The sequence below is a fragment of the Haliotis rufescens genome, unplaced genomic scaffold, assembly GCF_023055435.1.
Source record: "Haliotis rufescens isolate VD_foot unplaced genomic scaffold, xgHalRufe1.0.p SCAF_3, whole genome shotgun sequence".
Taxonomy (NCBI): domain Eukaryota; kingdom Metazoa; phylum Mollusca; class Gastropoda; order Lepetellida; family Haliotidae; genus Haliotis; species Haliotis rufescens.
The window spans coordinates 31,948,700-31,964,404 of record NW_025964001.1 but is presented as its reverse complement, the minus strand read 5'-3'; the positions used below and the strand labels follow the sequence as shown (position 1 = coordinate 31,964,404).

Sequence of the window (15,705 nt, the reverse complement as noted above, 5' to 3'; positions counted from 1 at the left end):
CTTTATCTTATAGAGTTATGGCCCTTGCTCCATGCTTTTCTACTTTGTGTGTACTTAGTGAAATGGGGACAAGTTTTCTCAGAAACTACTGAAGGTACATGAATGAAAGTGTGCAAGCTTATCTCAGGCATCTTTTGCGTTATCCTAATTAGTGAAAAATACTAAAGAGTATCTACCCTGGATTTATCTGAATGACTTCAAGGTCCCTATATTCCAACACACATCTTCCCCAATTGCTGGAATGAGCTGAATGGTTTATGTGGATATTCATCTCTTGTAATCTTGTACCCCCTCGTTATGTAATAAATACTTAGTTAAACATTCACAGCATATTTTTTTTACATTTTCACTCTTTGAACACTCAGTATGGGTACTCACGGTACAAACACCGTCATTTGTGGAGTGACATGCAAGTGAGGTGACATAAAATGTCATGATGACACGGTGCTCATGGTGGCTAGCCATTGTATTGTTTTTCACAAAATGGCCCCAGGCCATTCAGATTGCTGGTTTTAATAACGACTGATGATAAATCAGCCATGTGTAATCTGAAGCAGTCTATTAGCTGTGTCGAATATCCCGTGGGGAAAAGAAGCTATATGGCTTATAACTGAGGGAAATAGACAATTGGATGTTTTACTTGATGTCTTGATCCTTTTTGAGAATTTAATAGTCCAAGGCCCGTTCCACAAAGCGATCTTAATATTATGGTGATCGTAACTCCCATGCTTTACGCAGGCTTTAATTACAGTCATCGTAGGGCAAAGATAGCTTTGTGGAACAGGACCCCATTCCAAAAAGGGATCGTACCACTAAGATGATCGTAACTCCCATACTTTTACATGGACTTACGCCTGGTCCATTTTCCTTCTTAGAAGGGAGGCAGTATATACATAGTGTTCTGTGGGTGATGGAGGTAATGTGGATGTACATCCAGATGCTGACACAAGGTCTTCAGAGGAAAATGAATCTCTTGTGTTCGTGGGAAGATCGTGAATACTGAAACAGATACATGATGTCACCATTTTTTAGTTACGTCAATTACTAGGGTTCGGACAATTCACTGATACATCAAGTTCTGATCATGTCACTGGTTGACATATCGATACAACACAATACATTACATATTTATTAATATGTATAACTCATATTGTGACTGTGCACAGAAAGGTTCAGTGCATCATGACATTGCTACGATATTTTCACAAATGTTGCTAAAATAATAGTAGTGTTGGCAGGAGTAACTTTGTATGCAACGGTAAATCTGATTGGCTCATCTTTATGTGACCGTCTTTCTTCAGCATGATCCGTATTTTATCGTAGCCAATGTTCAGTAGAATCTGTATAACGAGATACTTTAATTAATAGGGTTTGAATAAATCCTTCATTGTCTATCATTATTTGATTCACGATAAGTAGAACTGTTTATGTAGGATTTCAGATACCTAGGTAATTAGAATTGCTGAAGAAGGATTTCCCATAACTGAGTACATATTTAGAATCCCCTTTAAACATGCAGTTTGATTGTTTAGCAAGTTGTGAAATCTATCTTGGTTTGATGATCTCTATCCAAAGTTTTGTTTCGAAGGAGACCACTTTGAAAATGATCTCTTATTAAATTGTCGCCAGGTCAACTAACCATTTAGCTGTACACATTTAGCCTCCTGTCTTTTGAGTAACCTTCAAAGCCAGCTGTCCAGTTCAATAGGACTCTCTACCCGTCCCAAACTAGGACACACACCCCCACACACATAACCTCATTCACACACGCACACACGCACGCATGCACTCATGCACGCACTCACACACTCACTCACTCAATTAAGTAAATGTGGCTTAAGAATGTCCTGCATTTAATCAACTGCAGACACCACTGTGGCTTTCAGATACTCCGAGTTACATAAATATCCTATTGAAATCCTCCAGTTAACACATCACATTTTCAACTTGTTTGTTAACTGTCCTGTAGTCTTCCATACAGACCCGGAAATGAATATATCCAGTAAAGCCCATGCAAGTCTATAATATTTGACAAGTCTATATTACTACAAAGTCTCTTCGCGCCTCTTTATTAGGTTTTATAACTATATTTCAACAACTATTTTTAGGTAAAATATGTTCATTTCAGAGACTAGATGTTAGTCTAACTGTCCAGTGTCCCCTGCGTATAAAGACAGCCAACTATATGCTTGACACATGTCTCTAGGGTATATAGGAAGTGTGTCAAGTGACCGGCCTCTTGCATGTGTAGTAACCTTGTAGGAGTCACAATATAGGTTGAGACTGAGCTTTCAAATGCCACTAAACACTTAGATTACCAGTACCTTTATGCTATTTCTGATAAGTATGGTACATGCCTTTGTTGGTCTTATACTGATACAGATGACATTTTCACTCACGGCTGTGCCACTCATAAAAATATGAACTCTTTCAGATCACTTGATGAGATGATTTGACAATTTGGGTCAAAAATCTTTTTATGTGCACAACTTGTGTAGGTAGTTGTTTGCTTGTTTTTGCTAATAAGTATGTTTATTACCCATAGGGTTAGAAATTACCGAGTTCATAAAAACTGTATTTGCACAAGTGCAATATTTCATCTAGCTCAACAGTGTATTGTTTCCGTCATCCGTCATCAACAGCATTGTTGACGTCTTTTGAATCTTATTGTGACGAAAGGTCGGAATGGCGTCACACTAGAAATGACATCATAGCTAAAGATTGTTGACATCATTCGACAAATTGTGGGTTTCTAGGATAGCGGTGGTGATCAGTGCATTTTTCTGAAGGGGTGCTAAAGGATTATGAAATAATGGGTAATAAAAAACTTATTACACTCACATGTGTGTCATACTGATTTTACAATCTCATGTAAGAATTCATGTATTACCCTCGCTCTCCCTCAGGAAATACAAGAATTCTGACACTTGTTTCGTAAAATCAGTATGAAACACATGCTTGTTTAGTAATCTCTATTTATGCTATTGCTGGTGAAAACCATTTGTGTGCTGTTCCTGAGATATAAGATGGCAGACATTCACTGAATGCTTATCTGAAGAAAAAATATCTTTGCTTCGGCATTTAATATATCATTATTCGGAAAACCATAGATAGTTAATTACCATTCACAGATGTGCAGCCCCTCAATGTTGAGCCTCAGCCGACTCTGTTGGCCTTTGTTTAAGACAGCAGCAGATAGTTTTATGGGAATGTCTTCATTAGTGACTAGATAAAGTGGGTGTAGATTGTTGTGATAGTTCCCAGATACCTTAAGGCACCTCTCTCTGTTCCTTGGAGTCTGATTTTACTGATGGGCTGGCAAATGTAGAATGAGGATTGAATTGTCTATGCTGACATGGAGAGCCCCATGTTGGGTGCCTCGGCTTCCATAATAGACATGGCTGTACTTCGATTAGCTGAACACATACGCTGTATATGGGAAGGTTATTGCTTTCTTCAGGATAAATTGATTATCGCCACTTCATGTTATGTCTATTTCTACCTTGGAGTGATTGTTAGTTTCTTAGGCCAATAAAGTTTTAACACTGAAAGGTCACTTGAAGTGTTTGTTGATTGCATGCATGGTAACAGGGATAGTTATAGTCCTGCACTATGACCATGGAATATATTTATTTTATGAAAAATAATAATCTAGAAATGCATACAAAAGCAAATCTAGCCAGCTCAAGCTAGCTCTATTCTGAAATCAGCAGAGGGAATTTTTTTTAATTTTTAGAGTCAAGAAAGATATTGTGTAATATAAGATTTCAGAGACTAAATGTTAGTCTAGGATATCTAGAATGTCAGAAACTAGTAATTACAAATGATGATGCATTTAGTCAAGATGGAATATAAAAACCGAATATTTTGTTAATTATAGGTTTCTGTGTGATTGAAATAAGCTGCACTTGCCAGCATTAAACTGTTCATGAACTGATGAACTGATTCATTAGCGTAACCTATACTGACACGTTTCCTGGATGGCCTGCTAACTGAATGTAATAACTATCATGAAGCACCAATGGACACTGATGTCCGTTGTTACAGGAAGCAGCTGCCTGGACTAGAGCAGCATCACACTGTCAGTATGTATATTTTCACTAGGCTCATCCTTGTTCACTCCTAACCTTGATACTGTGACTTGATGCAGTAATGTTCAATCGTCAGGCAAACTGCAGGGAAGTCTTGGCTGTATTTTTTAATTTATGCTGGTGTATTTTGGTGAAAAAAAATACATTCCATGAAGGCAGTGACTGTGAACCACATAAGACCTGTCAAGATCCTGGTTAGAATATGTCAGCAACCCATGCTTGCCGTAAAAGGTGACTGTGCTTTGTAAGAGGCGAGAAACGGGATCTTGGTTGATGCATGTCATCGATCCCAATTGCATAGATTGATACTCATGATGTCAGCCACTGGATTATCTGGTCCAGACTGGATTATTTACATCATATAGCAGGAATATTGCTGAGTGGCGCGTTAAACAAGATATGTCCGCAGCTTATTTCACTTGAAATGTAGTATGTTAATCTTTAGTTATTTTTGTAACTAAAATGCCAGTTACTACCAGAAAAACTTCATACCCACTCCCTTATGTTGGCTATTATAAGCTAGGTGGGTGAAATTGGTGTCTGAAAGAGTGGAGTCAGTTCCCAACAAAATGATAGACCTTAATATGTTTGCTACCTAGTAATTTCTTACCCAAATCATGGAAGATTCACAGACAGACAGACAGAATTTATTTCAGTAACAGGCCACTGGCCCATAATACATTAATATAGCCTGATAAATCTGTCTTTCTTGTTATTCAGATATATGAAACTATACATGGCCAAGGAAACAAACTCTGGATCTAAGATGCAACAATTGTCTGTGCAGAGTTGTGTCCCTTACTCTTGCCAGGACTCAAATTTAGATCATTGGCTGCCATGACCTGTTAATCTGAGATTCCACTGTTGTCTTTGGCATCATTTGTGTATGTGCAGAATTGTGTTCCTCGGTCCTGCAGAGAGTGGCGGTTGGGAGTTCCCAGCTTTGTAATTGCTAAAGATCCTTGGTCTGTCAGCACCATACCCATGCTCATGGATTTCACCATAGTGGTAACCAGTCTATGACCTTTGTCACTGTAGTTTCCTCCCACAATTATCCGACAGGCCGTGATAGCTGAAATTATTTTCATAGTGATGCTGAACCCAACTCCGGCTCTCATCTGGCCAGAAGCACTACAAGGAAGTGATGGGTATGTTTGTGTCCTTTAGTCGTGGAAATGCAAGATCCCGTTCCTTGATGTGGTCTTGGTGGTAGGAATGTCATAACGCCTGTACTTTAACCTACGTTTATTGTAGTGCCAGCAGTGTCTCCACTTTGGGGATTGAAGTCCTGGAGTTTATTGGTGTGCAGACTCTCTTCTCTCATCACATCACATTGGGCGCAGTAATAACTACCAATCACTGTAAACCTTAGCCAGCATTTGCTTAACTTTTACACATGTCTGGTAACATTTTACAAGATTTTACGACGGAAATGTAAATCTGCTGTTTAATAATACAGGCTCAGTGATGTGCTCTGTATAAAACACAAACATTTAAATAAAAATAACATTTTTACCTAATCCAGTTACCAGCCGCTGTGTATGGTTTAGAAGCTGAGTCTTCATCTGGAGTTCATGGCCGTAATACTGAAGGTCATATATGCACTGTCTATGTAACCTACAGACTATTTGTCTCATCTGTTTCATCTGTTGGTAAATTAATCGGCAAATGACAGACACTACTCTCGTAAAGTAATGGTTTGCTTTATAGAGATATCACTTTATTGACTGATCATGAACTTTGTGTGAACAGGTGTATAAAGTCTTGTTTAGGAACTTGCTAGGATTGCGAACTTGTTTTTGTAATATTCTTTTGATCTGGAGGGAAACAAGAAATGAATGTGAACTGATTATGTAGAAATCTATCAAAAGATAAATTATATTCAGCCTTTTCATGGTATTAAAGTATAGCTTGGACCATTTTATGTTCATCTGGGTATAGTTGCATTTGCTTATTGTTTTGTGAGTTAGAAAATAGAGAATATGATGTGAGTGTTCATATCATACTATGTTTACGACACGAGTGTCTAAATATCATAATTTAGGCATGAATGTCTTAAACGTAGTATGACATGAACACGAATATAATGTTCTATCTATTACCGGAGAAGATGTCTACATACAGAGACAAATTTTAGTGTTTGCCTACAAAGACAGCAAGTCGAAACATCAGTGGAACCACATTTGTCGAATGACGTCAGCAATCTTCAGTTATGACATCGTTTCTAGTGTGACATCATTCCGACCTCATGTCACAATAAGATTCCAATGACGTCAACAATGCCGTCTGGATGACAGAAACAATACCCTGTTGTCTCATTACTTGATGTGACCTTGGGGCGCATATGATTGTTATGAACCCCGATATGTTTGCCCTCGTAGGTAATAAATGTTGATTCACACTACATTCAGAAATATCACAGCAACATCAAACCTAATACAATATCAAGGAGTCAACCAGGTAGACAAGTTGTTGAGAGCCTGAGCAATGGTCAATGCCATTATGAAAAGACCCACAATCAGCCAGTTCACCCATGCCTGTCGTAAGAGGCGACTAACAGGGTCAGAAGGTCAGGCTCGCTGACTTGGTTGATGCATGTCATCATATCTCAACTGTGTGGATTGATGCTCATGATGTCAATCACTGGATTGTGTGGTCCAGACTCGATCATTTACAGACTGCCATCATATAGCTGGAGTGAGTGAGTGAGTTTGGCTTTACGCCGCTTTTAGCAACATTCCAGCAATATCACGGCGGGGGACACCAGAAATGGGCTTCACACATTGTACCCATGTCGGGATTCGAACCTGGATTTTCGGCATGACGAGCGAACGCTTTAACCACTTGGCTACCCGACCGCTCCATATATAGCTGGAATATTGCCTAGTGCGGCGTTAAACAACAAACAATCAATTTGGGACAAGCATGGATACTTGGGACCTGTTTTCTCCCTGCAGGCTTACTTGACTGGGACTCAATTATTTACAGACTGCTGTCTTATAGCTGGAAGATTGCTGAGGGCAGTGTTAAACAACAAACAAACACACAAACAAACAAAACTTGACTGGGAGTAAAAATAAAACTGTGCATTGTAGACCCTGCTATGGAGCCTCATTTCCCCGCACAGGCCTCTAAGATAGTGAAGGTCCCCTGAGATGAATCGGGATAGCTTTATTGGGATTGCTAATGTGGCTTGTCATACAAGCTGACACAGGACAGTTTGGGAAGCTGCCACTTTGGACAGATTGAAGGCATGAAATTTCCAAAGATATAGTGATGTATATGGAATATCAGGAGCAGGACTCTGAACAGAGATGTGATGGTAGGTTTGTATTTTCTTTAGACTTTCAAACAAGACTCAATGTCTGTATATAAATTAATGTTTACCAAATGTTCGGAATGTTAAGTTGAGCAGATGTGAAATGTAGGATAGCTGTATGATAACTAACTGTAGTGATGGAAATAACTGGTTTAAGATGACAGGTGACAGTTTGTGGTTTGATATTTGTTGATGTTTATGTATTTCCTACTGGGGTCTGTTCCACAAAGTGAGATCTTAGTCTTATCACAACTAACACAGGTGTCTGATGCCAATAGTTCACCATACATGCTGGTATAAGGAAGGGCGTTCTGTAGTGTAGTGGCACATAATCTGTAAGAGAAAGATACATTTTCATCATTTTAAAAATATATCATATCAAGTTCCAGGAATGTTCTTTTCCTAGCTCATTGACTGATTGTAATGTAAACTATCCCAAAGATTATTTTGCAAATTTGATAACATAGAATAATGTCCTCCCACCTCAAGGTGATATACCATGATCTCTCACTCACTCACTCACTCACTCACTCACTCACTCACTCACTGGGGGCATGGGTGGTCCAGTCGTCTAAGGTGCCGCGATACGCTGTGCAGAGTTGCATCCCTTGGGCACGCCAGAATCCTATGATTGTGGATTCGAATCCTGGTTCGCCCCATTATGTTTCTAGGTTTGTCAGCACCATACTCGTGCTTATGGGTTTCACCGAAGTGGTAAACGTCTGAGACCTTCATCACTTTGGGCTTTCCTCCCACATTAAACTGACACGCCGTGATATAACTGGAATACTGTTAAAAGCGGCATTAAACCCAACTCACTCACTCACTCACTCACTCACTCACTCACTCACTCACTCACTCACTCACTCACTCACTCACTCACTCACTCACTCACTCACTCCAGAAATCTCTATGTGGTGGTGGCAGAGCCTTGTGCTATGTGGATGGGGTTTGTGTGCTGGTGTAATTTATCATAGAGGTGTTCAAGTGTGCCCTGTCATCATAATGAAAATGCCAGCCTTGGAATTCAAACTGCAGTTTATATTAATTATGAACAACTCATGCCCTTACTATGATGAATGGAGAAATTATTCCTCTCCGTTTCCTTACAGTGAAGCATGAACAAATCTTCCCTAACATACTCATTTGTTTTCTGTGGGAGAGAAGGAGGTGTTAACAGCTTAATTTGGAACTTTGCTTATGAGGAACTTGACACTGAGTCTGTTTGGCATTCTACTTTAATACAAAGTGACAAAGTCTGGACATGTATTATTTTTTTATATCATTTTGGTATTTTCTTTGATGTAACATTATTTTGATGTATCGCTTAATTATCCCCAACGAAGTTGGTGGGGAATAAAGAAATGGGTACCGTGCGTCCATGCATGTGTGCGTCCTGAAATCTTTTCCGGAGCATAACTCAGAAACCGTTAAATATTTCTCTACGAAACTTTGCATGTCTATCAGACTCATGCTACATTTGTACCTTTTGCTATTTAGGAATTTTAGAATTTTTTATTTTTACATTTCCATGGCATAAAGGTTCTATTATGGTGGTATTCATTTCCGGAGCGTAACACAAAATCTGTTAAATACTTTCTTACAAAATATGCACATCTACCAGGCACATACTAAACTGGTGCCTTTTGCTATTTAGTACTTTAGAAATTTTTATTTTTTACGTTTCCATGGCAACTAGTGGGATTTAAGTTTTAATTTAAATAGGGTGGGTTCACTTATGGAGTATAACAAATAAACTGTTATATACTATATATAAAACACCTACTGAACTTGTGCCTTTGATATTAAGGAGTTTTAGAAATGTTTATTTCAGAATTTCCATTGCAGCTTTTTTTACATGGGCTAAGAGAAATGTTGAGAAATGTTATTAAGATTTCATAAATAATCCTTTTGGAAAGTTGATAATGAATAAAAATATGAATCAATAGTCAGTAGTTTTATCTATATTATATTGGCAGTTGTAAATTTGCAATGCATCAATAGAACAATACATCAAAACCCCTAATCTGAACCATGTGTGTATCACAATGTAAGCCCTGTTCTATTAATCTTTTGGTAAATATGGTTGCTTGTAGGTATTCACTAAGATATAAGGTAATGAGATTCATTTGTCATCCAAAACATCAATAATTTATGAATAATTTAATCTGAGCATGGAATCTGCTCATTTTTATCAAAGGCATACCATTATATATTAGATGTAGAGCTTAATGAAAAAAGCTTGTCTGAACAAGGAGCCATATTGTTGAGTTGACAAAGATGAAAGAGAGATGTCATTGTGAACACACTCTGGTCTAAGTAATTAGTATATCAAACAGGTATAAATACAACTGTTGACTTTGCTCAAGCAGTAAGTCCTCACTCATGAAATATTCATGAATTGTCTTTTTTTGTGAATGAAGAAATGTTTTACAAAGGTCCATATGTTAATTCAGTGTGTTATTAGAAAAATGCTTGTGTATTGATCACACGACTTAGTGTTGTATTATAACAGACACCATGCATGTCCATTTCAGTATTAAATGATGGCATTCCTCAGGGCTGTTTTTCCATGAATATGTTCAGGAAGGATTGTAGGACAAGAACATATGGGGAAAGTCCAGGTACAATTTAAGATATCAGGATATTGTTTTCAAAATGTTGATTGTAACGTTAGTTTTTTTTGTTTTTTTAGTTATTAAACCATTAATATAAGAATAAGTAGAAAAGACTTTTCATTTTGGCATATTTTTCTTCAAAATCACTGTCATGAGTCATTTTCCATGTGTTTGGCTTGCCGGACATTTACGGAAGCAGACGTAATGGTCTAGCATTAGTGAAATTCCTTCCCTAATATGGTAAAGCAATAGAAAGGTTCTGTCAGTATTTTGTATTGGTCTGACACCTTTATTCATTAAGTACAAAGCGAAGGTGACAGGCACATGTTCTCCCCGGCCCCTGTGTCATGGGAAGTCATGTCTTCCATTACTGAAGCAAGATGGCTGACCCAGGTCAAGTCGAGGCAGCCGAGATGTTTCTGGACATGTCTGAAGGTGACCCCACACCACTCAGCACAAGTAATTGATGGATTGAGGGGGACATCTCTCAATTTGCTGCAGTGTTTATCATGTAGTTGTCTGTTTTTGCTTGTCCTAAAGTTGTGATGCGGCAACCAGAAGTTAAAAAAGCAGATGAAGCCGTTTGTAAAGATTAAACCTGTATTTGTGCCATCAGGACCAGTGGCTTCGTTGATTTTAGATGGGATCTTATTTGGGCTGCCATGGTACATTTTATTGCAATACTATACATTTCTGGATGGAACGGTGACCATTTGAAACACAACATGTGACTTTTTTTCCTATCTAAAGTGAGTGAGTGGGTTGGGTTTATCACTGCTTTTCACATCTTTAAAAAAATTAATAGTAGCATCACTAAAAAATGTTTTGCAGAATTGAGTACTGGATGAAACAGTGGCTGTACAAGCAGAGAATAGTGTTTTACAGTTTTTGTTCCTACCTTTTTGCAGTACACCCTTATATAAACTGAACAAAAAAGTTAGGGATCATGAATATTTTTGGGGATAATTTGTAGTGAAGACAGAGCACACGTCATAAAAATATTCTTCCAAAATATTGATCCATAACATTTATTGTTCAGTATAAATGTTTGTATTGTTTTGTATCTATACATGACGTACCAATACAATTATCATATCATGTAACAAAGTAATGCGATCCACGTTGTGATTCATATTTTAATATCACTATGGTAACCTTGTGAAAGTCCCACTGGGATTCAAGGGCAGATGAAGTGCCCATTATCTGATGCTGGTTGTGTCATCGTCCCCAGTGACATGGCTTTTTGGTCCTGCTACCATTCACAAGTTGCCTGGCCCAGAGTTGATTATCTTCAGGGCACAATGATATATCTAGTTTGCTAACTTGGGTGTAAAACAAACTATTCACTCAACTGTATTGATGTATGATACATACTGTATTCACCATATTGTGTGACCAGGACCAGGACTCTGTATAAAGTTCTGTAAAAGTCTGCCCATGATGTGGCAAAGTGCTAGATGTTTGACTGTCACAAGCCCTTCTCTTATGATGTATATGTTGTAGCGAGACTGATGGTTGCTCAATATTTGACGTATTGTGTACTGTTTTAATGAACACTCACCCTTTGTAAATTTTCTAAGTACCCATTACAGTGAATATGGTAACTTATTACTGACATTTCATAACAATGAGGCCCCTCTTTTCAAATTATATCTTCTGCGGTGATTCCAGGTTAGAATAGGTCCCCTGCTACTGGTCACAAGCGGTGACTCAATGGATTGGGTGGTCAGGCTTTTTGGTTGATTACATGTCATATTACTCTGACGGTGTGGATTGTTCCACGCCACTATTATGTAGCTGTTGTATTGGTGATAGGGGCAAACCACAACAACAAACCAACATGATGATTACTGAATGGATTTGATATAAGGATACATTGTAGCTTAGTCAATCGGAAAAAGTCTTGATTGCTGACATTCAAATGTAGATTGATTGATGACATTATTGCAGAACCATGTCTGAGTCAGATTCTGTCGCCATGTGTAATCATAAAAACTTGGATTTGGTAGGTGTGGATGTGGGTCAGAAGCTGACCACAGATTGAGATGTCTGGGATTCCTCCTTGGCTGTGTCTGCTGACTGATGCTCATGGGTTGTTCTCTGTCCAGACCCAGCGTTTCTTTCAGGTTACTGCTGTACAGCTGAGATAGAGCTGCTTAATGCATTAAATCCCATTCACTGATTGAGCCACTCCATCTAATATCAGGAAGAACACAATGGAATTGCATCAGTACAAGTAAAAGGTTTTCCGTTTCAAACAGGCTGCTCTTTAAGAATGTATGCCGGTTTGTGAGACACACTTTAGAGCAGTAATTCTATCATCAGGAGGAGACAATGTGTCGATGTTTTGATCAGTACATACCGACATGGTATGTGTGTAGTCATGATTGGGGCATGGTATGTGTTTAGTCATGATTGAGTTGGTTGGTTTGTTGTTTAACGCCGCACTCAGAAATATTCCACCTATATGATGGTGGTCTGTAAATAATTGAGCCTGGACAAGACAATCAAGTGATTGACATCATGAGCATCGATCCACGCAATCGGGATACGATAACATGCATCAACCAAGTCACAAGTCTGACCACCTGATCCCGTTAGTCGCCTCTAATGACAAGCAGAGTTGCCTATTACAGCAAGCAAGGGTTGCTGAAGACCTATTCTGCGGGTCTTGAGGCATGGTTGAGGCATGGTATGTGTGTAGTCATGATTGAGACATGGTATGTGTGTAGTCATGATTGAGGCTTTTAGAGAATGCATTAGAAGTTGGTATTTGAGTCAATGTGAGTAGATGAACATCTACCGGTACATTCTGATGAGAATATTTTTGTGAATAGTGGTAAGATATTTGCCAGCTTTAAGATATGGTGAGTATTACATGTGTATTGATTGAAGGACATCTGTAGGGAAGGAGTCGTTAATCTCCAGATGAAATGGATGTCTACAGACCAGTGCGTTATCTCAAGGATGGTCTCTTCATCAGCTCTCCACAAAATGATCTTAGCCATAAGATTGTTGTAACTTCCATACCTTATCACAGTCATGGCCAGAGTGCTTTCTTCATTTAGTTGAACAGGGCTGGTATTCCAGAGCAGAAAAATATCCTCGGTAACCCATCTTTGTCAAACAGGTAACATTAATGGGGATTAAATGTCCACAATGGAGATACTGGTACTTCGAGAGTTGAAGTGAGTGAGTAATTTTAGAAGTATTTCAGTTATGTCATTGTGTCAGGTTAATGTTGTAGGAATGCCTTAAAAGATGGAAGATTTAGACATTTAACACTTAGTGAAACCCATGGGCATGGGAGTCTATCTGGAAAGGAAAATCGCTTTCATTTAGGGAAGCGAGGAAATAGCACACAACGCCCCATTCACTTCCTGACTAAATCAGTTTATTGATAAGGAGTGCTGCATTGATCTCTTCTCTGATGTGTTCAAGGGTGTGGTGTGGATGTTTATAATTCATCTTGGGACTGATATTGACCACTCCTTGAGTGGTGGACAATATACATTCAGTCAGCAGGCTGTACAGTAATTACAGATACCTGTTCGACTTAGACCAGGACTTGGTATGAAGTTCTATAAAAGTCTTCCATGAGGAGATAGGGAAAGAATAGGCACCAATGCCCTACGATGTTGCAGAGTGCAAGATGTTTCACTGTCACAGGCACTTCTCTTATGTTATGTATGTTGTAGCGAGACTGAGTGTTGCACTGTAGACATGTAACTGCGGACCAATACCATCCTTAATGTTGAAGGGCTATGTGATATGTAACCGTCAGTGTTGTGTCTGTACCCGAGAAAAGTAACCACGGACCAATACTGATACAATGTCCATTGTGTTGCAGGGCTATGTGAGATGCAACCATCAGTGTTGTGTCTGTACCCGAGACATGTAACCATGGACCAAAACTGATACAATGTCCATTGTGTTGCAGGGCTATGTGAGATGCAACCATCAGTGTTGTGTCTGTAACCAAGACATGTAACCACGGACCAAAACTGATACAATGTCCATTGTGTTGCAGGGCTATGTGAGATGCAACCATCAGTGTTGTGTCTGTACCCGAGACATGTAACCATGGACCAAAACTGATACAATGTCCATTGTGTTGCAGGGCTATGTGAGATGCAACCATCAGTGTTGTGTCTGTACCTGAGACATGTAACCACGGACCAATACTGATACAATGTCCATTGTGTTGCAGGGCTATGTGAGAGATGCTGAAGAGCTGGAAGGTGATAGGTGGCCTCCTGGCCTTCTGGCTGGTCATCATGATCTACATGAGCAACTCCCTGATGCAGGGCGGGGAGATCAACCAGCGGGCGGAGCAGCAGCTCAGGAGAGCTCTAGATGAACTCGACAAGGTCAAGGCCCAGAACTTGGAGCTACAGCAGTTAGCAGCTGACTTAAAGTAAGTACTAGAGAGTGAGTGGATCAGTGAGTGGATGGTGGATGGGTGAGTGGGTGGTTGATCAGTGAGTAGGTGGTGTATTGTTGAATGGGAGGTGGATCAGTGAGTAAGAATTTGGTTGGGTGGATTTGTGTGCGAGGGAGTGAGTAGGTGAGTGGTAGGGTGGTGCAAGGCTGAATGAGTGAGTTGGGTTTTCTGTTGGTGGGTGCCTGAGTGAGTGAGTGAAAAGAGGAAATGTGCGAGGGAGTGTGTGAGTGAATGAGTGTGTTGGTGATTGAGTGAGTAAAAGCATATATAAGTGAGTGGGTGAGTAAAAGCATATGTGAGTGAGTTAGTGAGTGAGTGAGTGGGTGGATGGATAGGTGAGTGAGTGGTTGGGTTGATAGCATTTGACACCTTTTAGCAACACCATGTGGGTCACAAGGAATAGGCTTCACATGTTGAATCGAACATGGTTCTTTAGTATGAACAGCAAATGATGTACCAACCAGCTATCTTATCCCCAAGTAAGAGAGGGTTAGTATGTTTTTACATGTTGTAATATTATAGCATTAATACAACAAGGTCATCTAAAAGGGCTTCGTACACATTGCATCCATGGAAATCCAACACATATTTGTTGTGACAGGCTAACACTTTAACCACTAGGCTAACCCTAACAATTAGGACAAACGTGATTTCTGTGTATTTCTTGATATTAGGATGTAGAGGTATAACAAATATTCAATTATTTCCAGTATCTTTAAGTAAATGCATGGTAGTTACTTTTCCTTTACCAAAAAGAGACCTTTCATATTTAAATGGCTAGATGTTATAAATTCCTTCCTGATGACTTTCATGAGGCAGAAGTTCATTTATTCATCTCAGTATGGCATTTAAAGAAAGTTTGTAATAATACTACATGTTCTCAACATAGTTTTCATTGTGATGCATGTCATCCCATATACATTATGAATGGCACATGGATTTTGTCAGGAAGTGGTACATTAATAGTGGCAGCATATGACAGGTACACTGAAATACATAGTGTATGTATATCTATGTGTGAATACTGGTTCACAAATAGTATTTTTGTGTTCTTGTTTAATTATTTTCTCAGCTGATGTTTCAAGATAGATATGACCGGGGTGCTTTTTGTCCACATGATCTGAATAATTTCAGAAAAAAGCAAAAACTTTTAGAAAATGTTCTGAAGGTTATCAGATGTGATTAAGAATTAGATTTATCTTTTCCACACTTGTACAACACTTAATGTAGAGG

At 39.0% G+C, this 15,705-nt stretch overlaps 1 protein-coding gene across 4 annotated transcripts in view; it reads left to right on the top strand.

Annotated features, from left to right (window-relative positions):
• The window catches only part of LOC124146151 (alpha-(1,6)-fucosyltransferase-like), a 145,573-nt gene that overhangs the window by 107,806 nt on the left and 22,062 nt on the right, over positions 1-15,705 (top strand). For 3 of the 4 annotated variants that reach the window (XM_048402864.1, XM_048402863.1, XM_046516299.2), the window contains one exon: positions 14,239-14,445. In XM_048402864.1, coding sequence (XP_048258821.1) covers positions 14,252-14,445 — 194 coding nt within the window. In that variant the 5' untranslated portion in view covers positions 14,239-14,251. Of the gene's footprint in view, positions 1-7,280; positions 7,414-14,238; positions 14,446-15,705 lie in introns of those variants that run through there. The other variant, XM_046516308.2, reaches the window with a different exon arrangement.